Source organism: Schistocerca gregaria, chromosome 8 (assembly GCF_023897955.1).
Source record: "Schistocerca gregaria isolate iqSchGreg1 chromosome 8, iqSchGreg1.2, whole genome shotgun sequence".
Lineage (NCBI taxonomy): Eukaryota > Metazoa > Arthropoda > Insecta > Orthoptera > Acrididae > Schistocerca > Schistocerca gregaria.
This window is the reverse complement of record NC_064927.1, coordinates 168341468-168367414: the sequence shown is the minus strand read 5'-3', so window position 1 is coordinate 168367414 and position 25947 is coordinate 168341468. Positions and strand designations below refer to the sequence as shown.

At 41.9% G+C, this 25947-nt stretch overlaps 1 protein-coding gene across 1 annotated transcript in view; it reads left to right on the top strand.

Moving 5' to 3' along the window:
* The window catches only part of LOC126284874 (fatty acyl-CoA reductase wat-like), a 234861-nt gene that overhangs the window by 145681 nt on the left and 63233 nt on the right, over nucleotides 1-25947 (top strand). The window contains exon 6 of the mRNA XM_049984114.1: nucleotides 15874-16057. Within this exon, the coding sequence (XP_049840071.1) occupies nucleotides 15874-16057 (184 nt within the window). The remainder of the gene's footprint in view (nucleotides 1-15873; nucleotides 16058-25947) is intronic.

Here is a 25947-nt window from a genome sequence, read left to right as displayed (position 1 = left end):
ATCTTTTACTTTCACCACCGAGGGCAGCACGTACAACTCGGCTATGCCGCGCATGTCAACACGTGCACGAGAATCGGTATAAATACCGCGACTGCACCTGGGCTCTTCAGTAGTTGTGTACTCACCTGATGATGGCCGGACGTCTCTGGGCCGAAATATCGTGGCAGAATGTCGACGGGATCCGGCTGCATACCCGGAAATTATTAGAAGAACAAATACGCCGGGAAAATTTCAGAAGTCACATCAGTAGTGTATGCTTCGGCGGTTTGCCTGTCTATGACTGGTAAATACGACTTCATGAATAAACAAGGAACATGATACATCTGGAATATTCTGTCTTAATGTCCATGTATCACGGTTCTCATAATCGTTTCCATGCAGCTCTCCTTGGAGTGAGATGTGATAGGGATGGAAGCTATGTCGATGAAGGATGTGTAGAACACTTGCTGACCCATGTCACTTCTTCGTGCGACTGCGCAGGAGATGATGCGCAAATCAGCTGCAACAGCAGCGAGAACATTAATTTCCCCCTGTTCTGTCGGTACTTGCTGCTGTATCTTCTGTTTCGTTGTCTAGGTGTTACACTACCGCTTTCACGTAATTGGTTAAAGAGGTTCATAAATAACTGCTGGGCTATCTTGGACTGTATAAGAACGAACTGCATTCTTCATACATTTTCATACACCATGAGCATGTCTGCTTTTTGTGCTTTGGTAAAATCCATCATCCACTCATGACCTACTGCTTGGACTGCAAGTCGCAATGTAGTAAAGGAACACACACAAGCATACTGTAATCAAACATAGCAATATCGTACCTAGTAACTGGGTATTTTGAATGGCACAAACAAATGTTGATGTGGAAACCGTTTAGGATACGTTATCTCTTAAAGGACCCGCGCTACACTCATGCAGCAAACACCACCTTCTAATTCATCCTACTTTTAGTTTTTTAATATCAATAGGCATTGTTCCACTTAAACAAATGTATATATGTTTGCACAAAACACACAGTTTCTAAGAGTTATTAAAACCTGTTTATTGGTTAATAATACGAGGCTCTGATTACCAAAGCATTCTGTGAAAACTCCATAACAATAGCACTATCCATTTCCGCAATATCTGTGGTGCGAATTTTAGATGATTCACCCCGTGTAGTACTAATATCGCCTATGGTATTGTTGCTGCCAACTCCAGGGTGATATAAGGTAGTGTTCTCTTTGCACTCCGTGACAAGCCCGCTTCAATCTTGCGATGTCCGGGTCCAAAGCTAAACTTACTTGAAAGGCGCCGGCTTTATTGAGGGTGGTGTCATATATTTCCATCTCTATCGCTTCTTTTATTACGCTACCACAGAAATCGTTTTTCTTTTTATTATGGACATCTCGTAGAAAGCAATGCAGTATCCATTTTCCGGAGTATTTTCTGCTACTACTGATTTCTCGGTATACCTCATGCGAAACCACGTCTCGTGCTTTGTACGGTGCTATTTAACAGTGCACAATATGTCCAACGTTAACTGCCCACACCCAAAGGCTATTTTTATATTCCTAGTGTTCTGAGGCCTACACCACCCAAAGACCTAATGAGGTCTCAAATTTTTGCTGGATCCCTGAAGACTCAGGAGCTTTGATGTCTCTTCAAGGGCCGGCTTATATTTTCTGTCACTGAACCATAGCTTGCATCTTTGTCATTGGAAGATTGAAAAGATTGAAGCGGATGGGATGGATGCGCAACGAACCCATTACTTTATATGCCTTGACTAAACACAAGCAGCAGCACGGCTGTAATGGGTGATTGCATAATGATGTAACAAACATTCAGGGATGATGGAGAAGGGTACATGCACCAGTTTGGATACTTCGGACTAAAGTAAGAAGAAAAGTCTAGTAATTATACATTCTAAAACCCTATAAAGACTAAAGTGCTGTGATCACGTATTCATCTTCGATACTCTGAAACACATCTCTTCACCTGCAAGCTCTTTGGTTTTATATTTTTGGAGGAGGTGGTACGAACCAAAACAAGGTAAATCAAATTCAGTAGATACAGGCTCTAAAATACATACCTTAAGAACTATGGGCATTTGTTCAGTATGCACGAAAACAGGAAAAAAGTGACAGTAAATGTGGGCTCTGAAATGCATACCTGAGAAGCTATGAGCACTTTTTCATCTTCGCTACGCCGAAATTCATCTCTTCTACTGGTTTCCGTATTTCGAGCGGTGTAGTATGGACCAAAGCAAGAAAAAATCGTCCAGTAAATACGGACTCTAAAACTCGTACCTTAAGAACTACGTGGACTTATTCAGTTGAAGTGACGTGTTCCACAGTAGTGAAGATGAACAAGTGCTCGTATCTTATAAGGTAGGAATTTGAGAGCCAATAATTACTAGACTTTTTTTTCTTATTTTGGTGCGTACTACCACCTCCGACGTAGTCTCCCTCAGAGTCTTAGCAACAACAGTAGAGCGAAATGCACTTCTTTGTCAGTTTGCCAGAATGATTTTCATTTATAACTTTCCACTCCCTTGTTTCTGGACCAGGGTCCCTCCCACCCCAGACTGACACATTTAGCCCTCTCAATTGTCCCTGAAAATCTGTAACATCATCAGCGAATCATCCTGTATAACGATGACAGGAGCAATCTTACGACAGTCACGACTTGACACTGATCGAGTAGCACTCGTCCGAATGCTCGTATCTACACTTTAAGACAGAAAGAGAAGAAGTACAGACAAACAAATGAGCACAGTTTCACAAAAATGGGATGATTTATTCAAGAGAAAGAGCTTCACAGATTGGTCTACCCGTGGGACTTACGCAAACAATTATTCGGCTTGGCAGTGATAGACGGAGTCGATGGATGTTCTGGGGAATAGCGCGCCAGATTCTGTCCAATTGGCGTGTTAGATCGTCAAAATCCCGAACTGGTTTGGCGGCCCTGCCAATAATGCTACAAACGTTCTGGCCGGGGAGAAATTCTACGTACTTGCTGACCAAGGTATGGTTTGGCACGCACGAAGACAAATAGTAGAAACGCTCGCCGACTGGAGCGTTATGTGCCTGGAGATACCCTGGGCTGCAGTGGGGTATCAGCCTGACTGTCACCTCCCAAATGGTCCGACAACAAGAACTGACAGCACGGGTGCCATTTCATGTCATAGCATGACTCCTTTGGTCGTCATCCGGGGTGCCCCAACAGCACAACGGTACATCAAAGATATTCTCCCCCCCTCCCCCCCCCCCCCCCCCCCCCGTTAGGTTGACTTTCATGGCAAGATATCTTGGACTTACATTTCAGCGATACACCGCGCGCCGGCACACGGTGACACGGTGAGAGTTTCTGCAGCTTTTCTCCGTGCTCGCCAAACCCCAACTTGGTCAGCACCATTTAGAACGTTTAGGGCATTATGGAGAGTGCTCTCCAACCATCTCAGGATTCTGACGGTCTAACGTGCCAATTGGACATAATTTGGCACGATATGCCTCGGGAGGACATCCAACAACTCTATCAATAAGGGCCAGAGGTGGACCAAGTCGTTATTATCTAACTCAAATTGTGAGCTCTTTCTCTCCAGTAAATCATCCAATTTTTCTGAAACTGTTCGTCTGCATAAATGCATTTCGTTCGATTTCCATGCCTTTCGGATAATTCCTTCGTTGAGATTCGTTTTGTTTTGGCTTATAGATTGTCTAACCATTTTATATGCCTAAAGCTCGAGAGAATATTGTTACTGGATTCAAATTTGTCCCCTCTCCTTCTTCCGTTCATCATGAAAGTTGCAAGCAGCTAGGTAGTCGGCTTCGTCATCGACATTTTTTCGGGTATTGTACGCAGCTTCCAGTACTTCTGCATTTTGTAGTCCAATGCGTTCATATATTCGTAGCATGCCCTAGTATCTTAGGCAGGAGACACCACATTATCAAGTCCAGGGGGCTGGGTGAATCCTGAGTTCCCTGATTCGGGGCAAACTGCCACCTCCAGAGCGAACCGCTGTGGGCTACGTGTTGATGACAGGGGGATATTGCGGGTTGTAACAGTAGATAGACAGCTAGTGCTGCAGACCACTTCAGTACTGGACCACTACGCAGCCCCTGTACCATTGAGAAGTACCAGGCCACACGTGTATTACTGCTCATCGAGTGTCACGGGGTATCAAGATGAACACTGACGCATGGAAACGCTATTGGATGTTTGAAGCATGGGAAATTTGCCTGGAGTCATGAGTCTGGGTAAACTTAGTTACGCTTCGACAAAAAACAACGGACACGCCGGAAATCAAATGAGGCAGAGTATCCCGTTCACTATCCGGGTTGCGTTCACAACGAGTGACAGCTGTATTCTCGCTTGGGGGATGTTTACATAGGATCAAAGAGGATCATCGATACACCTCCTATCAAGATCATATGCATCTGTTTTTTTCTCTACAGCACACCGCATGCAAACTATCACTTCAGTGAGACTATGACCTTTCCCTTCGGTTCAGAACCGACTCAGAACAGTTTCAGATAGGACCATAGATATGCCGGTGCTTGCGGGGGTTCTGGGTGCTTTGGTGAAAATCTTTGTAATCTTTTCTGACAGAGCTATTCGTTTCAAAGATCAGTTCCTGAAACCAATTTCAAATGAATATGATAAAAACTAGAAATATTTATAATTTTTTATACTGGTTAGATGTTTGGAAACATTTTGTTAATCATATAGGTAGATTACCCAGTGACCTGCATGCCATTACGTCTCGCACTACCCATACTCTGCTTGTGTTTACCAAGTACTGCACGGAAGAGATCAAATTTAAAGTTGTTTTGCCAGGAAAGGTTAAGACAGATGCTCTAGAAACTAGTTTTACAAAACACAGAAGAATGACAGGATCTCAGTATTTGGTACCCGTGCGACAAGTAATTGAAATTGAATCCAAGTTAGGAATTCAGACTCTATTATCTTTGAAAATGTTATCTACAGCAGGCCACAGATTTAAATTCAGTTGGAAATGACCATGAAGCAGATGCTACGATACTAACACCATCAAACCTTGAATATGCAATGGATTTTCTATCCATGCAGATATGGATCCTGACGTTTTTATAGCAATATTAAGCTAAAAGGTTGTAATAATGATGACGCGTTAAACTTGTGTCATAAAAATAATGAAGATACAAGAATGATTGACAGGGGAGCATTGCAGTACCTTAATAATGGAGCAATATTTTCTTATTTGGAGGTTACATCTAGGTACTGTTTGAAAGATATGAATTTCCTTTTATCAGATATGCCTGACAGAGAAATTTAGTAATAAAGTTAGCAGTTAATGCACCTTAAAGAGAAGACTTCCTTCTATAAGCTTTGTTTTCGTAGTCAGTTTTACCACACAGATGACAAGATCCTACGTCGTACTGTGAAAGTAGCAGCAATGAGAGGACCTCACAAAGGAAGTGAAATATTATTATGGCAGGACAAATAACTTTTTTTGCATGCTGCACTACACTCCAGAGCAACACAGATAGGGACACTATTTTTCATCACAGTCATAAATCAGCAAAACACGAGCATATTTATTTACACATCATAAAACATAATCTTGTTTATATGCGTGTGTTGGCGCCCGCAAAACTCAAAACGTAGTCGGTCAATTCGCTTGAGGTTATGATAATGTTACACTCAAACATGTTCATGTCTTTATGTAATTATGTTTAAATTAAATAATGCATAAATAATATAAAACAGGAACGTTATTATCAAAAGTCTCGAAAAGTTCTTGGCCAGTTACTTCAAATTATTACAGGATACGCTAATGAACATTCGGACGGAAGAGCAGTTGAACGGAATGGACAGTGTCTTGAAAGAAGGATATAAGATGAACATCAACAAAAGCAAAAACAAAAGGATAATGGAATGTAGTAGAATTAACTCATGTGATGCTGAGGAAAATAGATTAAGAAATGAGAGCCTTAAAATTGTAGATGAGGCTTGCTATTTGGAGAGCAAAATAACTGATGATGGCCGACGTAGAGATAAGTAGATATAAGTGGCAATGGCAAGGAAAGTGTTTATGAAGCAGTTTGTTAACATCGAGTCTAGATTTAAGGGTCAGAAAGTCTTTCCTGAAAGCATTTGTATGGAATGTAGTCATGTATGGAATTGAAACATGAACGATAAATAGGTTACTCAAGAACAGAATAGAAGCTTTCGAAAAGTGGCACTTCAGAAGAATGCTGAATATTAGATGGGTAGATGATGTAACTAATGAGGAGGTAGTGAATAGAAGAAGGGATCGCTTGGTAGGACATGTTATAAGGCATCAAGGGATCACCAATTTAGTATTGGAGGGAAGTGCGGAGGGTAAAAATCGTAGAGGGAGACCAAGGCATGAATACACTAAACAGATTCAGTAGAATGTAGGTTGCAGTAGTTACTCAGAAATGAAGAAGCTTGCACAGGATAGAGTAGCAGTGGAGAGCTGCATCAAACCAGTCTCTGGACTGAAGACCACAACAACAACATATATACTATGTGATCAAAAGTGTCCGGACACCTGGCTGAAAACGACTTACAACTTCGTAGCGCCCTCCATCGGTTGCTGGAATTCAATATGGTGTTGGCCCATCCTTAGCCGTTATGACAGCTTCCACTCTTTTAGGCATACGTTCAATCAGGTGCTGCTAGTTTTCTTGAGGAATGGCAGCCTTTCCTTCACTGAGTGCTGCACTGAGGAGAGGTATCGGTGTTGGTCGCCAAAATATCACAAAGGTGTCCTATACGTTTCAGGACACGACTCAGTGCAGGCCAGTCCACTACAGGGATGTTATTGTCGTGTAACCACTCCGCCACATTCCGTGCATTATGAACACGTACTCGATTATGTTGAAAGATGCAGTTGCCATCCCCGATTTGCTCTTCAACAGTGGGAAGCAACAAGGTGCTTTAAACATCAATGTAGGCATATGCTTGTGATAGTGCCACGCAAAACTACAAGGGGTGCCACCCCTCTCCATGATTCATCACTCCACACAACGTTTTTCCACTGTTCAATCGTCCAATTTTTACGCTCCTTATACTAAGCGAGGCGTCGTTGTCATTTGCCGGCGTGATGTGAGGCTTATGAGCAGCCGCTCGACCATGAAACCCAAGTTTCCTCACCTCCCGCCTAACAGTCATAGTACATGCAGTGGATCCTGATGCAGTTTGGGATTCCTGTGTGATGGTCTGGATAGATGTCTGCCTATTACATATTGCGACCCTCTTCAACTGTCGGCGGCCTCTGTACGTCAAGAGACAAGGTCGGCCAGTACGCTTTTGTGCTGTACGTGGATCTTCACGTTTCCACTTCACTATGACATCGGAAGCAGTTGGACCTACGGATGTTTAGGAGTGTGGAAATCTCGTGTACAGAAGTATGACACAATTGATATCCAACCACCTGACCACATTCGAAGTCCCTGAGTTCCGCACAGCGCCACATTCTGTTCTCTCACGACGTCTAATGAATACTGAGGTCGCTGATTTGGAGTACCTGGCAGTAGGTGGCAGCACAATGCACCTAATATGAAAAACGTATGTTTTTGGGTGTGTCCGGATACTTTTGATCACATTATACATATATATAAATACACTAGCATATACAATGATTCATCAGTCTTCCGACTAGTTTGATGCGGCCCGCCACGAATTCCTGTCCTGTGCCAATCTTTTTATATCGGAATAACACTTGCAAACTACGTCCTCGATTATTTGGCTCAAATGGTTGAAATGGCTCTGAGCACTATGGGACTTAACTGCTGAGGCCATCAGTCCCCTAGAACTTAGAACTACTTAAACCTAATTAACCTAAGGACATCACACACATCCATGCCCGAGGCAGGATTTGAACCTGCGACCGTAGCGGTCTAGCGGTGTCAGACTGTAGCGCTTAGAACCGCACGGCAACTCCGGCCGGTTCCTCGATTATTTGCTGGATGTATTCCAATCTCTGTTCTACAGTTTTTGTCGTCCGCAACTCCATCTAGTGCCATGCAAGTCATTCTCTGATGTCTTGACAGATGTTCCATGACGCTTTCACTTCTCCTTGTCAGAATTTTCCACATATTCATTTGCTCTCCGATTCTGCCCAGAACCTCCTCAATCCTTACCTTACGAGTGCAACAAAATTTCAACATTGGTCTGTAGCACCATATCTTCAATGCTTCGATTTTCTTCTGTTTCGGTTTTTTCACAATCCATGTTTCCACCCATACAATGCTGTGTTCCAAACGTACATTATGAAAAATTTCTTCACCAAATTAAGGCCTATGTTAGATACTGGTAGAGTTCTCTTGACCAAGAATGCCGTTTTTGCCAGTGCTAGTCTGCTTTTGATGTCCACCTTATTTTGCTGTCTAGGTAGTAGAATTCCTTCACTTCATCTACTCCGTAAGCCATCAAACCTGCTGTTAACTTTCTCGCTGTTCACATTTCTGCTACTTCTCAGTGCTTTCGTCTTTCTTCGATTTACTCTCAATCCATATTCTGTACTTATTAGACTGTTCATTCCATTAAGCAGATCATGCAATTCTTCTTCACGTTCACTCAGTACCGCAATATCATCAGCGATTCTTATCATTGATACCCTTTCACCTTGAATTTTAATCCCACTCCTGAAACTTTCTTTTATTTCCATCATTGCTTCTTCGATGTACAGATTGAACAATAGCGACGAAAGACTACGTCCCTGTCTTACACCCTTTTTAATCCCAGCACTTTTGGTCGTCCACTCTTATTATTTCCTCTTGGCCCTTGTACATATTGTGTATTACTCGTCTTTTCCTATAGCTTACCCCCATTTTTCTCAGGATTCCGAACGACTTGCACCATTTTACATTGTCAAACGCTTTTCACAGATCGATAAATCCTATGAACGTGTCTTGGTTTTTCTTCAGTCTTGCTTCCATTATCAACCGCAACGTCTGAATTGCCTGTCTGGAGCCTTTACCGTTCCTGAAGCCAAGCTAATCGTCGTCTAATACATCCTGAATTTTCTTTTCCATTCTTTTGTATACTGTCCTTGTCAGCAACTTGGGTGCATGAACTGTTAAGCTTATTATGCGGTAATTCTTCCACTTGTCAGCTCTTGCAGTCTTCGGAATTGTGTGGATGATATTTTTCCGAAAGTCAGATGGTATGTCGCCAGACTCATACATTCTACACACCAACGTGAATAGTCGTTTTGGTGCCACTTCCCCTAATGATTTTAGAAATTCTGATGGAATGTTATCTATCCCTCCCGCATTATTTGATCTCAAGTCCTCCAGAGCTCTCTTAAATTCTAATTCTAATACTGGATCCCATATCTCTTATAAATCCACTCCTGTTTCTTCTTCTCTCACATCACACAAATCTTACCCCTTCTAGAGGCCTCCACATTTAACAGTGGAATTCCCGTTGCATTCTTATGTTACCAGTCTTGCTTTTAATTTCACCGAAGGTCGTTTTTATTGTCGTATATGGACCGTCATTCCTTCCGGCAATCATTTCTTTTTCCGTTTCTTCACATTTTTCATGCAACCATTTCGTCTTAGCTTCCCTGCACTTTCTATTTATTTCATTCCTCATCGATTTGTCTTTTTGTATTCCTAAATTTCGCTAAACACTTTTGTACTTTCTTTTTTCATTGATTAACTAAGTATTTCTTTTGTACTCATTGTTTCCCTTTTCAACTTCTATCATTGCCCTTTTTAGAGGCGTTCATTTCTCTTCAACTGTACTGCCTATTGAGCTATTCCTCATTGCTGTACCTACAGTCTTAGAGAACTCCAAGTGTGTATCGTCATTCCTTAGTGCGACCGTATGTCACTTCTTTGCATATTGATTCATCCTGATTAATCTCTTGAACTTGAAGCTACTCTCTATTACTACTGAACTGTGATCTGAGTCTATATCTGCTTCTGGGTACGTCTTTCAATCCAGTATCTGGTTTCGGAATCTCTATGTGACCAGGATGTAATATAACTGAAATCTTACCACATAACCCGGCCTTTTGCAAGTATACCTCCTCCTCTTTGTGGCTCTTGAACAGAGTATTCGCTATTACTAGCTGAAATTTGTTACAGCTCTCAGTCTTTCTCGTCTCTCATTCCTTGTCCCAAAGCCCACATTCTACAGTAACCTTTTCTTTTGCTCCTCCCCTCAATTGCGTTCCAGTCTCCCATGATATTAGATTTTCGTCTCCTTTTTCGTACTGTATTACCTTTTCAATATCCTCATATATTATGTCTGTCTCTTCATCTTCAGCTAACGACGTCGGCATGTAAACCCGTACGGCCGTTGTCGGCTCTGGTTTAGTATCGATTCTGTTAAGGAAACCCTACCCCTATTACTGAACTGTTCACAATAACTCACTCTCTCCCTTGACTACCTATTCATAACGAATTCTACTCCCGTTATACCATTTTCTGTTACCGTTGATACCACTCTATACTCAACCGACAGAACTCCTTGTCTTCTTCCTATTTCACTTCACTGACCACTACTATATGTAGATTGAACACTTGCATTTCCGGTTTCAGATTATCTAGCTTCTCTGCCACGTTCAAGATTCTGACTCGTAGAACGTTATCCTTTGGTTGGTTATTCAGTCTTTTTCTCGGAATTCCCTCCTGGAGATCCAAATGCTCGCGTCAAATCGCAAGGGAATCTGGCATGAGCCAGAGTAGTGTTGGTCGTGTTCTGCATAGCCATAAATATCATTCTTACCATATCAGTCTCCACGAAGAATTGACTGGTACGGATTGAATGCGTCGCGTTGAATTCTGCCGATGGGCTCAACTTCAGATTTAGAGGGATGACACATTTATTAATTTGATTTTATTTACTGGTGAGGCTACATTCACGAACCATGGAAATCTTAATTTGCGTAACATGCATTATTGGGCGGCTGGAAATCCATGTTGGCTGCGGTAAGTTGCACACCAAGAACCGCGGTCGGTGAATGTATGGTGTGGGATTCTAGAGGAGAGAATTATAGGACCTCATTTTATCTAAGGAAATCTTAGAAAGTACACCACATTCCTGCAAGAAACATTAGATCTGTTAATGGAATTTTTTTTAGGAATTTGTGGTAATACCTCCTCACTTTGAGACTCTCTCTTAAGGTAACAGCACAGAGAAGCTGTAAATATAGGGAAATTGGAAATTTTTGGTATGTCGTATGGAACCAAACTGCTGAGGTAATCGGTCCGTAAGGCTACACACTACTTAATCTAACTTAAACTAACTTACGCTGTGGACATCATGCACACCCACGCCCGAGGGAGGCGTCGAACCTCCGACGGGAGGAGCCGCGCTGACCGTGACAAGACGGTCAAGACCACGCGACTACCCCGCGCGGCTGTTAGTAGAAGAAATACCCTTAAGAATAAGGAACAGAATGTGGTATCAACACGATGGGTGTCCGGCACATTTTTCGCTGATGGCTAGAAGTGAGTTGCAGAGACAATTTCCAAATAGTTTGATTGGAGGAGATGTGTCGTGGCCGGCTCGATCACCAGACTTGACGCCTCTGGGATTTTTCTTGTGGGGATTCGCAGAAGACATTGTTTATAAAGACGTTTCAACTACACCTGAAGATATGACAGAGAGAACCTCCTCTCATACTTCTGGAGTTATTCTTGGTGGCAATGGTGGTCGTGTGTACAGCAATGTGTACCACCACCTCTGAAGGTCTCGCTGTATGGTGGTACAACATGCAATTTTTGGTTTTCATGAACAAGAAAAATGGTGGAAATGATGTTTATGTTGATTTCTATTCAAATCTTCTGTACAGGTCCCGGAACTCTCAGAACCGAGATGATCAAAACTATTTTTGACGTGTGTACCTTAAGCTATGTATCGACACCTTAAGAAGTAGTAACGATATATTTGCCTTGTCATCATGTTTATCTGTGCATTATTATCTTTGGGAATCAGTAGTGTATTTGAAAATAGGCTTCTAACCAGAAACCTAGGTTGTGCAATAACGTTAATAATATAATTGTGAAACCTTGCCAAAAACAGTTTTTATTTAGTTAATGTACAATGTCTCACCAAAAACCCACAGTCGATTCAATTAATTAATACTGTATTGTTTGTGGTATATGTAGTTGAGGAACGAGTAATATAAAACCAGATCGCATGCAGTCGACTGCACTGCCATTTAAATGCGGCGCGTTCGTTGTTTTCCTCTTCTCCCTGTATTGACCGGGCAAGCGTAACAGGCATAGACTGACATATGGCACCTGTACGACACAATCCATGTACGTTTGAATGCCTACATTCAACATTCTGACGGTTCAGATGGTTCAAATGGCTCTGAGCACTATGGGACTTAACATCTGAGGCCATCAGTCCCCTAGAACTTAGAACTACTTAAACCTAACTAACCTAAGGACATCACACACATCCATACCCGAGGCAGGATTCGAACCTGCGACCGTAGCGGTCGCGCGATTCCAGACTCAAGAGCCTAGAGCCGCTCGCCCACACCTGCCGGCATTCTGACAGCTATACTGGTTACTGATGTACCAACATTTCACATTTCCAATGGCTTGTCACGCGTTTATATTAACGTGTGATCTTGCTAGGTTAATAATTGACGTACGTTTTCGAGACAAATATATTCCCGAAATTTCTTTACCCTATATTAATTATTTCTAACTGTTGGGATGTTATTTTGGACAGTGTATATGTTTCGAATAACACCAACAGATCGCTGAGCTTGACGTCATCTCACCGACGGCTCGCTAAATAATGTTGTCACATGCTTTCACTTCATGCGACAGCATATGAAAGGCTTATTTCAATAGTGGTACAAGTCCATTACCTCCACTTTTCTGTCTATAATGCTCATGAAATTAATGAGCCAAACAAACAGAAAGAAAGATTCATCTCTAGCAAGAAGCCATATGCTTGAATATTTCTGGTATCTCAACTGCAGATTTTTCAGCGCTTTTTTAACTTTAGGACTCTGTATCTCAATATGAACAAAAATGGGCTTGTACCACTATTGAAATAAGCCCTTCATAGGCAAATCTACGAGTACATGGATATTTACTTCAAATATTGATATCCACATTGTGGGTTTCCAAGGGCTACCTCTTCAATGTTTTGTAACGTAGCTCCATTGGTTCCACCGACACATGTTCTAACCTTAAAAATCGGAAGTCATGAAACGCTGTCACTTGCTCTCCGCAACGTACACCGTGCCAACCGCACCAACTACGCTTTGTAAAATTTTGAACGCAAGCTGCATGTTTCTTAGGCATGGAACAACTTCAGAAAATTGTTAAATCATCCAGTCAAACGTTAAAGTGGCTAAGGATTAATTTTTGTTTTCCTGACTGCAGGAGATTATCATTGGTGGTGAGGGCTGGCGGTGGGTCCTTGTTTTCTGGTTCGGGTCAGTCTCGCCTCATTCTAGTGCGTTCAGTTAGCTACTATTTTCCATCCTAACGCCCCAAATGTTTAGACTGTTGTTATTCAACTTTAATGATGAGTTTAAGTCAGAAATTATTAGAGATTTCGCGCACTTTTCAGGATAGGACCATTAGGGGGCGGGAGGGAGGGGGGGGGGTGAGGAAGTCAAACAATAGTGTACAGCCTGTAGGCCTAGTGACGATATGACAGTACGAAGCCTGAGACAAAAACGGGACATAGTGAACAGGAGCGAAGGGAGTGAGTGAAGAAACCGAAAAGTGCTTTCAAGGTGATCATTTTCATGTGTGCTCTCTCCAGAACGATACATTGGACATAAGACATAATTAGGATCAAAATTATTGGGCATTTATTAATTTAAGTCCGAATGATTTTACACGAAAAATGAATGCGAAATACGAAAACGGAAGAAAGCTCTATTTTTTTTAAGCCTTAGCAATTTTTAATGTCTTTTGGGAAACTTCGAGGTGGCAAAGTTGAAATTTGGAAGCCTCCAAGAAACGCAACGCACCAATTGACAGAAGTTTTCCAAGAAAGGAGAACACAGCAAATGCCATAACCCGATTTCCCAGACACTTCACTCGATGGGATAGGAGTCAAAATAAGCGAACACACGTCTCAGTTTATCGTAAATATTTGACCGTTTCTGGACAGTCAGACTTTCCGAGGTATGTCTCTGGTAGTCTATGTGCCATTTAGGACACGGCAATCTGAGACACGGTAGCACAATGATTAGCGCCGAGGGTTCTTAACCTTCCGCCCTGTGTTTAAAACCCGATTATCACTTTTATTTTAGTTTTCCATTTATATACCCATGTCTGTAAAAGATTACTACACAAACGTTTTCCTGTGGATATTGATATAACGTTGTCCTTCTTCGTGTACTAATTTTATGTCACAAGAATGAATTTTTTTTAGAAAAATGAGAAAATTATTTGAAATTGTTTCCGGTGAAATTGCTGCGGTGTATCTCGATTCATAATGAACTGCAAGAGTCAGTTTTCGGAAAAGTGGTCCGTTGTACATCGTCTGCAGCGAAATTATGCCGACGCTTGGAATATTCACCAGTGTTAACGACGTTTCTTTCCTGAGTGAGATTCATACGAAGAAATGTCACTGTGGCAAAGCTGCCTTCGGGTGATGGTCATGTTGTTCGCCATATCTGTGTTTTGAACCTTTCTACGATCGGTCTTCCTGAAGAATAAAAATATCAACGAAATACAATAATTAATATAAGAGAATGTAAAATCATAATACTAGAATTTAATAAGATTGTAGCTCCTCAACGTACATCATACACACACACACACACACACACACACACACACACACACACACACACACACGTCTGTGTAACTGACTGTGAAGTCTAGTTATAATTTTACGATTAATATAACTTCCTCGTATCCCACTATTTTATAAGAAACATTCGTGCAGTAACCTTCTACGGACTTGGGTAGATAAATGAAAAAAAAATAATAAGCGGGTTTCGAACACTGGCCGCAAAGTAAATAAGCTGTGATGCTACCACGGAGCTTCCATTCCGCCTGCTCATATCGTGCGGTAGTAGAAGTAGTATGGCCTTCTGCCTTACGGCAGGTCTTGTCATGGGTTAAGCCTCTTCCACTTTTGTCTGTCCATATCCAGTCTTTTCGTTTCTGAATATTTGCCTCCTTTGATGTTGTCCAGCATTTGATATCTTCTTTTTCCTCTTCCCATTTTTCCCTCTACCATTCCTTCTATTCCTTCCTTCAATAAACAGTCCCTCCTCAAACAATGTTAAATCCAGTTCCGTTTTCTCTTTCTGATGACTTTCAGCATGTTTCTTTCATCTCCAACTCTTCTTAATACTTCTTAATTCCTTACTCGGTCTTCCCATTTCACTTTTTCCATCCACATCTCTAGTGCCTCCAGTCTTCTTTCATCTTCCTTCCTCAATGTCCAGGTCTCTGCACCATATAGTGCAACGCTCCAGATATAACATTTGGCAAGTCTTTTCCTCAGATCTTTGTTTAGTGGTCCACAAAGTAATTTCTGTTTCCCCTTGAGTCCTTCTTTTGCATTGCAATTCTTTTCCTAATTTCTGTTGAACAATACATGTCATCCATTATTACACTTCCCAAGTAATTGAAGTTATTCATTTGCTCTATCGTGCGGTAAGCGATACCTAAATAACGTCGAAAATACCTCGAAAGCTTGGACTGTCTTTTTTTTTTACAGAAACAGTCGAGTATCTGTGTTCGTTTATTTTGACTCCTCTTCCACTGAGCAAAGTTCTCGGGAAATCGGGTACTGTCACTTGCCGTGGTCTCCTTGCGAGTCTCGTTCTCTCATTTTGACAGAAGCATTAAGGCTGTGGAAGAACATGTTATAGGCACGGCCTGTACGTGCGCAGTGTGAGGCAGTGGTTGTTTTCCGGTTGCTCCCGCAGTGGTGAGCACGGCGGAGGAGCCGCTGGCGCTGTGGGTGAGCAACATGTACGGCCCCATCGGCGTGGCGGCGGGCGCCGGCCTCGGGCTGATGCGCGTCTTCCTGGCCGACCCCGACGTCAAGGCGGACCTCGTGCCCGTCGACCTGGTCACCAACGCCACCATCGCCTGTGCCTGGGACACCTGGTGAGAGCCCCACTCTCTCTGTAACACTGACACCCTTTATGCTGACTTCGAATCATGATAGTAAGCTTGTACATCCAGTTAAATACAGAACCCGCCAGGGTAGCCGAGAGCGCTAACGCGCTGCTTCCTGGACTCTGGTAGACGTGCCGGCCCCGGATCGAATCCGCCCGGCGGATTAACGACGAGGGCCGATGTGCTGGCCAGCCTGGATGTGGTTTTTAGGCGGTTTTCCACATCCCGCTAGGTGAATACCGGGCTGGTCCACATGTTCCCCCTCAGTTACATGGCTCAAAGACATCAGAACACATTCGCACTGTTCCATGGATTACCCTCTACGCAGACAGTTGGGGTACACTAATTCCGTCCCGGGGGGTACGGGGTGGCGGCAGAACGGTCATCCGGCCACCCCTTACACATTAACATGCCATATCGGATTAACGATGGATGACCCTGCGTAACTGCGGGGCAAGGCTCAAGCGACAGAATACATACAAATAAATACAAGATAATTCTAAATTAGTATAATGTTTATAAATGATTATGACTATTAATGCATAATATACAGCGAGAGCATTCTATAGCAACGTTATCAGACTATACCATGCCGGCGTCCCCTGGAAACGTTATCAATAACGATAACGGCCAATCCTTCCAGCACCGGAAACCTTGGAAGAAGGTAACAAACAGGCACTTCTCAGAGCCAGTCCTGACGATTGTAAGCTTAAATGTCGAGGGAATTACAATTAAAAAGCAAGACATCTTATCGGGACTCTGCCAGACTCATAAATGGGATGTGTTATGCATTCAAGAAACCTACAGAGCTCCAGAAGCAAAACCACCTGAAATACAAGGAATGCGACTATCTGTGGAACCACCACATCCTAAACACCGCAGTGCCATACTCGTTACAGCTGAAATGATGGTGATTTCTGTAGAAAAATCTACAGCCAATGATATCGAAATACTAACAGCTGAAATTAACCTCCAGGAAAAAAAATTTGCTTTCACCCCGCCCAAAAAACTTCACAAATCAAAACACCAAATTCATTGTAGGAGATTTTAACTGCCACAGCACCACTTGGGGGTATAGTGAAACAGACGAGAACGGACACCTGTTGAAGGAATGGGTAGAAACAAGAAACCTCAGTATCCTCCATGATCGAAAGCTTCTCCCCCTCTTTCAAAAGTAAAGTATGGAAACGTGGATATAGCCCTGAAACTGCATTACAGCTCAAACATAAAAGACTGCTGTATTAAGTAGTATATCAACGTATACCTCAAACACAGCATAGGCCAGTAGGGATACAGGTGTATACAGCAGTCAAGGCCACTATAGTACTGTTTCGCAGAACATTTAATTTTAAAATGGCTAATTGGGAAACTTTCGCAGAGGAACTGGATAAAGCCATAGTAAACCTCACCCTAACCCAAGAGAACTAGTAGTCATTTGTGCGAATGCTACAGAGAACCTCCAAACAACATATACCACGAGACTGGCGACAGCAGTACATCCCAGGTCTCTCACATGACTCCAGGTATCTCCTACCTAAGCACGAGAAAGAACCCCTTTAATCAAGAAACAATAGCATGTGGTACAGCCTTGATGGAAATGATAAGTGAAGCTCGCCAAAATAGATGGATGGAGAGCCTGGGAGAGCCGGAGAGGATGGATATGACACACAACAGCAAAGTAGCCCAGAATCTTATTAAAAAAACTTGACAGAGACCCAAATGGTCCCAAACAGTCTACCTAATCCAGTGTTTCATCACCTGCTCCTGAATGGAAAGACTAATACAAAACAACAGAAAGTTAAAATTAAAGGGACTTTAGAATCAGAAACTAATAGGTTTTTAACACCTTTTACAACGAAGGAATTCAATAAGGGTCTCAGCAGTATGCAAAGCGGCAAAACAGCTGGGGTGGATGACATGTGCATGGAGCAGGTCAAACGCCTTGGAATGGGCACAAAGAACTGAATCCTGCGACTTTTCAATCATTGTCGCCAAACATGTAACATACCCAAGATGTGGAGGAAGGCAAGGACAGTGGGACTCCTGAAACCCGGGAAGGCACCTCATTCACTAAAGAATTATCGCCCAATATCTCTCCTGTGTCATCTTTGCAAACTATATGAGGGACTTATTTTAAATCGTATGAGAGACTCTATTGAGATGAAACTTATTCCTCAACATGCTGGCTTTAGACCTGGAAAATCATATTATAGCGAAATTCTGTGCTTAACAGAACACATAGAGGAAGTATATGAAAATAAAAAGATAACAGGGCTATCCCTGGTCGACTTATCTCTGCATATGATACAATTAACCACTGCTGCTCCAGAACCTTTATAATCAACTAAGAGACTATCAATTTGTCAAGGTTATCCAGATCCTATTACAAAATAATTTAATGTTTCCCTCAATGGCAAAAGGAGCACATGGAGAAACCAGAAAAATGGACCGGCCCAAGGAAGCGTTTTGGCGCCCTCCCTATTTAACATGTGTACCAAGGACCAACCGATGCCTAAGCAGAACAGAAGCTGGAAAAAGCTCTTAGAGAAATGTCAGAGTATTATAGAAACAACTTTCTTAAGCCAAACGCATCAAAAACAGAAGTCAGCGCCTTCCACCTTCGAGCCTGGCAAGATAACCGTAAACTTAACGTCTCTTGGAATAATAGCACACTGGAGCATACCGACAGACCATCTTACCTGGGCGTGGTGCTCGATAGATCGCTGACATACAAGTATCATTGTGAAAAGCCATGACAAAAAGTAGCTGCCATTAATATTATTCGGCGGAAACTAGCTAACAGCAAATGGGGTGCTAAACCTTCCATATTAAGAACCATCGCACAAGCCTTATGCTTCTCTACAGCCGAATATGCCTGAACAGTATGGTCCAGTTCAACTCGTGTAAAGAAGGTCGACATAAGTCTTAATGGAACATGTCGAATAACAACGGGATGCATGAAACCTACTTCCCTACCAAAACTATAAAGAGCTGCCGCGTTTTCGAATCCTAACTCTCGGAGAACATCACAGGCTTAGACAAACCATTGACGATTGAAATACCGTAAAAGGTTATTAGCTACGATAATATAAGAACCACGAGCTGACTACAAACCTGCACAGGAAGTGCCCAGCGGATTGAGCACAAACCGGAAGACATGGAGGACATTGAACCGAATAAGGACCGGGGTGGGCCCAGTGAAGACAAATATGATTAGGTGGGGTCTTGGAACCACGGATGATAACTGTGACTGTGGCACTGTGCATGATATGGAGCATGTGCTCGCCTGCCCAAACTGCTCTTATAGGTGCAACCCCGACGATTTATAGCTGGACAAGAAAGATGTTTCGGCGTGGCCCTATACTGGGCTGAAGGATTGTGAACTGGTTTCCTGACACGAAAAAGTGAAAAGCGATGAGAATGAGAAAGAATGTAAAAGAAAGTTCATAATTTCGATCAGCGTACAAACACAGTGAGTCAGAACTCAGCACATGATCGATGATGCATTAAGTGAAAGGATCTGTGTCATAAGTGAAAGGGATGGATTCCGAACAAAAGGTATTATTTGTGTTAAAAATAAACAACTGTCTTTCTGACTTCAAAGTCTAGAGAAGATTTTGTCTGCGATAAAACCAAACCCCGCCAACTAACAGGAACGTTATAAGATCACCACCATCAACATTTTCATATCATCGCCACCATCATCATCATTTGTGGGTTACACTTAATTGCCTTTTCCAATATCAAACAATTTGAACCTCATCGCACCAACTTCTTCATGGCCCTTTTACTCTTTTTCTACCACTGGGTCGATCTTAATAGATTTTCGTTAGTATTCAGCCTTGATACATACGTAGTAGACAATCATGCCATTCCTTTCTGTATTGTTGGATCTTTTCCACTATTCCTAGAACATTTAGCTCCTCTCTTATCTCATTGTTTTTCTTGTGATATTTTGCTTTGTATCCAGCCAAACGTCTTAGAAGACTCTCCTCAGCCACATCAATTCTCTGCAATTGTTTCTTCATTGAAGTCCATACTTTGGATCTGTAGAGCAGCGAGTGTACGGTCATGGTATTTCAAAATTTGAATACTGTCTCTGTCCTGCTTTGATTCAGGAGCGTTCTTATAATCGTATCTAACGTTTCTAAGTAACTTTGTAAATTTTCGTCGTAAGTATTTTTGTCCTGGTCGATCTGTAGGTCGAAAGAGTAGTTGCATTCTTGTAGCACAATCTTTTGCGCATGATTTTTGGGTCTGTGTTTGTTCTCGATATCCCCAAGGGGCTGTTAATTAGAATGGTTAGGTAGGGGGTCGGTTGATATAGCTCTGAAAACTCGACTCACACATATATCAAGTAATCCCTCCACTACAGTTCTTTAAAAAACAAACAATTTCTGTAAAAAAATGAATTCACACACATCACGCACGAAGAAATTCGCCCTTTGCCTAAAGTCAGGCCATGACAGCAATCCAGCCGTGGCCAAAAAAAGAAGGCTTATTGCTATTTTAATTGACAGTCCCGTCGCTGCTAAAGAACAAATGATAAGAGAAAGCCATGTACAGCCAAGAGGGGGAACATGTCAAAGGTTGATAAGTCGAAAAGAAGAAAGCTTCCCATGAAATGTCAATTTGAATTTTCTTCTGCGGATTCTGATGACGGAGTGTCAGACATTATCTATCCAGAAAGTAGCGACAGTCTGGCCTTCCTTAATGGTATTACAGAGGCTGAAGAACCTCTTCATGGCGAAGAGCTTTCACTCTCAGTCTCCTGCCAAGCACACGATTAGCGTTTTCATTCGGCAGTCTTCACGAACAAAGAAGAACCTCAACAAGATGCCAACAAGTCACATCATACAAGACCAATAACAAATCCCCCACAGTCTCAAGAGCCTCCTGATCATCCAGAATGCCATGTAGACGACTTTGTTTTGGTAAAGTACGATGACTATCAGTATTTTGAGTAGATTGTCGAAACCGGTGGCAACAAAATTTGCGTGTCCACCATGATTATAAAGGAGGAAAATTGTAGATGGTAAAACGAGGAAGATTCAGTTTGATACGACTAAAGTAAAAATACTCGGAAATTGAGTCCGCCTGATCAAATAAAACAGCGGTTATCTCACACATTTGTAACTGATTTAAAACACTGAGCTAATTGTATTTGAGTAACTATAAGTAGTTATAATAACAGGCTGAATTTATTTTTCTTGAAGAATTCATTGCATGTTCATACATTTAATAAGTTTTATTATTTTTGTTCAAGTGTTATTTATTCATGACGAATTTATTTTTGAAGAATTCATTATTTGAAAAGGAAGTTGCCATAATTTTGATAAAGTAAAAGTCTTTCTTTGAAAACTCGTTTGATTTGCCTCCCTATTCATATCAGGTTATTCCAATTCTCTCCTAGTGACATGCTACACACATAACACCCAGCGTTATTTTGCATAGTTGCAATCATGTAGGATTGCATAGTTGCAATAATCTTTTGGTGGCCTAAACACATATTTAATTCATCAGGTTACCTTCCATTCGGAAAGTGGGTGCACTCAGCGACTGTTATGTGGCTTACAAATTTTAGAGTGCAGCAATCACTCTTCCTTTTTTATATTTTATTTCGCAAATCCAGATTTCGGCCAGTGGCTAGCCCTTCTCAATGCACTATTTTCTGTTCTTGATGCATATAAGTCCCTGTTGTTCGGGCATCAGTCACATTTCTTTGAATGTTCAAAGAAAAAGACGACTGATTGATGCACTTTATAATTTATAAGACATATTTAATTAATGAGTCCTACATGATTTTGTAGTCTGAAACTTCAGCTATCTGCCATGTTCACCAGACTTTCTCCAAGTACTGCACAAATAATAGCAGAAGCAAAAGGCAACATCTGTACCAAGACCTGGTCCTCCAACTTTGGCACTTTATCATTTACTTAAATATTTGCTATTGAACTTAATTCTCTCACAAAATCTTTATCCAATGGTGGCATAAAAATGAAAACTGATGTACATTTAATCAAAAACGGACTATTCAGTATTTTGTTCCAGGGAAAAGAGCAGTATATTTATAAGACGCGTAAACTAATGGTATTTGCAAAATCAGAACTGATTAAACACTTCATACCATGAAACACTGGATCACTTAATTTAGTTTCTCTGTGAATTGTAGTATACAGCTTACTTGCCTCTATCAACATTATTACTCCTCTGCCTCGATTTGCAACATAAATCAATAGATTATTATAATTAATATTGTTTTTCACAATGACTGCTCCATAGTATTTATCTCTTCTGCTATAGATTTTTTTCTTGGCTATAAATGCCTGCTAGGGTTTTATATAAAGTGGGTCATTGCATTAAATATTCAGATTTTATTAAAGACTTTATTTTTCCTATCGCTTCTAAGAATACTTGTCCACATACTTTTTCTCTTTAGAAACATCACTTATCTCTGATTTGTTTTGTTTGAATAAGTACATGTTATATGGTGACACATGTAACTCTACCCAACTAGTTTTGCTATTCCACTCTTCACATTAAAAAATAAATGGATCTTCACGCTGTCATCAAACATCTTACAAGGTCATCATTATTTATCACCGTCATAAAACTGTATCTTTCTTCCATGTCGCAGTATTTACGTATTATCAATCCCTGTTCACAATGTATCACCATGAGGTGAAGCATCCAGTCAAAACCAAAAATAGTATTTTCACTCAAATGTGGGATGACCTGAAAGTCACTTTCTTTTTCACGTCAAGTATCTCTGAAGGATAAATAAACTTGTTTCCTAACAGGTTTGCTAATTTTCCCTGCTACTTCTACAATTTACACAAAGCTATAGGCTTCTATGTGGTTTTATACTTTTTCTTTATGTGCTGATTGAATGCCACGCTAAACCCCGAACAAAAACATTAATCGGTGGTAACCTTTTGATACTTGATACCTGAGAAATTCCTGTCCAAGTATGTGCTCTCTCTCTCTCTCTCTCTCTCTCTCTCTCTCTCCCTCCCTCCCTCTCTCCCTCTCTCTCTTTATCTCTCGACCTGTAGCGTGCCACTGGCGGACCTGCACACGTTGTCGGTCTTGCTCGAACCAAACCACAACCAAAGCAGTGTTCACACGGTAAACCCCTGCGGAATACTGATGCAACAAGAACTCGTTCCAAGGTAAATGCTTGACTAAAAATGTATTCCATCATGTGCTGTAAACTGCCATCTGGTGAGGAAGGTTCTCACGACAGGAAATTCAATTATATAGCATAAAAAATAATGTTTATTTAGAAAATTCAATTTGCAGGTGCTGGATTTCACTTTCATTTGCTCGGAAAAGCTCACATGCCGCAACTACATGTCCTAATTAGGTAATTACACTGCTGCAGATTATTGGAATATTTTCATGTGTGCACTCTCACCTTGACAGACAGTGCCACTGTCAGAGGACGTCCAACCCCTCTCTCCCTCCCCACTCATCCCAGAAAAAATCGGTAGGAAAAAGACTCACTCTACATCTACATACATACTCCGCAATCCACCATACGGTGCGTGGCGAAGGGTACCTCGTACCACAACTAGCATTTTCTCTCCCTGTTCCACTCCCAAACAGAACAAGGGAAACATGACTGCCTATATGCCTCTGTACTAGCCCTACTCTCTCTTAACTTATCTTTGTGGTATTTCCGAGAAATATAAGTTGGCGGCAGTAGAATTGTGCTGCAGTCAGCCTCAAATGCTGGTTCTCTAAATTTCCTCAGTAGCGATGCACGAAAAGAACGCCTCCTTTCCTCTAGAGACTCCTACCCGAGTTCCTGAAGCATTTCCGTAACACTCGCGTGATGGTCAAACCTAACAGTAAAAAATCTAGCAGCCAGCCTTTGAATTGCTTCTCTGTTCTCCCCCAATACGACCTGATAGGGATCCCAAACGCTCGAGCAGTACTCAACAATAGGTCGTATTATTTATAAGCGGTCTCCTTTACAGATGAACCACATCTTCCCAAAATTCTACCAATGAACCGAAGACGACTATCCGCCTTCCCCACAACTGCCATTACATGCTTGTCCCACTTCATATCGCTCTGCAATGTTACGCCCAAATATTTAAACGACGTGACTATGTCACGCGCTACACTACTAATGGAGTATTCAAACATTACGCGATTCTTTTTCCTATTCATCTGCATTAATTTACATTTATCTATATTTAGGGTTAGCTGCCATTCTTTACACCAATCACAAATCCTGTCCAAGTCATCTTGTATCCTCCTACAGTCACTCAATGACGACACCTTCCCGTACACCACAGCATCATCAGCAAACAGCCGCACATTGCTATCCACCCTATCCAAAAGATCATTTATGTGGATAGAAAACAACAGCGGACCTACCACACTTCCCTGGGACACTCCAGATGATACCCTTACCTCCGATGAACACTCACCATCGAGGACAACGTACTGGGTTACCTAAGAAGTCTTCGAGCCACTCACACACTTGGGAACCAATCCCATATGCTCATAGCTTAGTTAGGAGTCTGCAGTGGGGCACCGAGTCAAACCCTTTCCGTAAGTCAAGGAATATTGCATCCGTATGATACCCTTCATCCATGGTTCGCAAGATATGATGTGAAAAATGGGCGAGTTGTGTTTCGCAGGAACGATGCTTTCTAAAGCCGTGCTGATGCATGCACAGTCCAGATATATGTGCTGGAGAGGAACAATATCATGAGACGAAATTCAAATCAAAGTCAATAATATACTGATACATATTCTTTATTTAATCAGTTTTCAGGAGACAGGGTTCCCCAACTTGGGTAAGCATCGTGACTGCATCCCCCCCCCCCCCCCTATCCCCATCCTTGCTTCCCATGACATAATAACAGTAATCACCGAGGCATGGGATGAAGTGCAGTATAGTAGCCACCATTTGGGATCTCCCGCATGTGTGTCTATAGTCAGGGCGCCGCCACGAAGGTCAAAACAGCCGAATGTCTTAATTACAGATCACGTTATTAAATATGACCGACCACAGTCCAGATATCGACTTCCCTTGATCTTGTGGCCTCCAAAGACAGCATTAAGTGGTGGCATTCTGTTGATTGGCAATTTCCAGACTCGCTTCCAGTTTCTGTGTCCCTCTCAAGAGGCCACTCCCTGATTGTCTGTGTGAACCAACGTCTCCAAGCACAAAGATGGAGGGTTTCATTTCTCCTCAGAATGCTGTATTCCTATTGGCTAATGCTGGATACGAAGGAAAAGCTGACGCAATTTCGATATTAAAAATAGAGTGAAATAATCCATTTGCACTACCCTGTCAAATTAATTGTTTAACAATTTACAGGAGCCAAATAGATCACCTGAAACACTCACTTTCACCTTACGACGATGCTTCTTCATAACAGAACATATTTTCAACGCCTGAGCACCACATGCTAACGTTATGGAAATCAGGTAAAGAGATTTCAGTCACAAATAGATTGTAGCGCTAAATATATGCTAGGTTTGTACGCGCTGACGTTTGAGAACACAACCACCCTCCTCCACCACAATGTTTCCACTAAACTTATCAGGTGTAAAAAAAAAAAAAATCTTGACCGTCACACAAGCTCGCAATCTTGAAGCACGCCGTACTCCAACTCCAGGGTAGCCCTGTGTGCACTGTCTGGGAGAGAGGCCCACATCCGCGCCGGTGATGTCCGTCCATACCACGGAATGCAACTATCGGAAACAAAAAATTGATCTGTCGGTAATTTGAGACGCGATTGGGTTTTTAAAAGTACTATATAGTTCCTAAATTGGTTCTCTCCACCACACTCGGAAGGAGGGAGGAAGGTTCTACTGTGTGATGGAATAGAGACATCAGCAAATACCACTGCAAG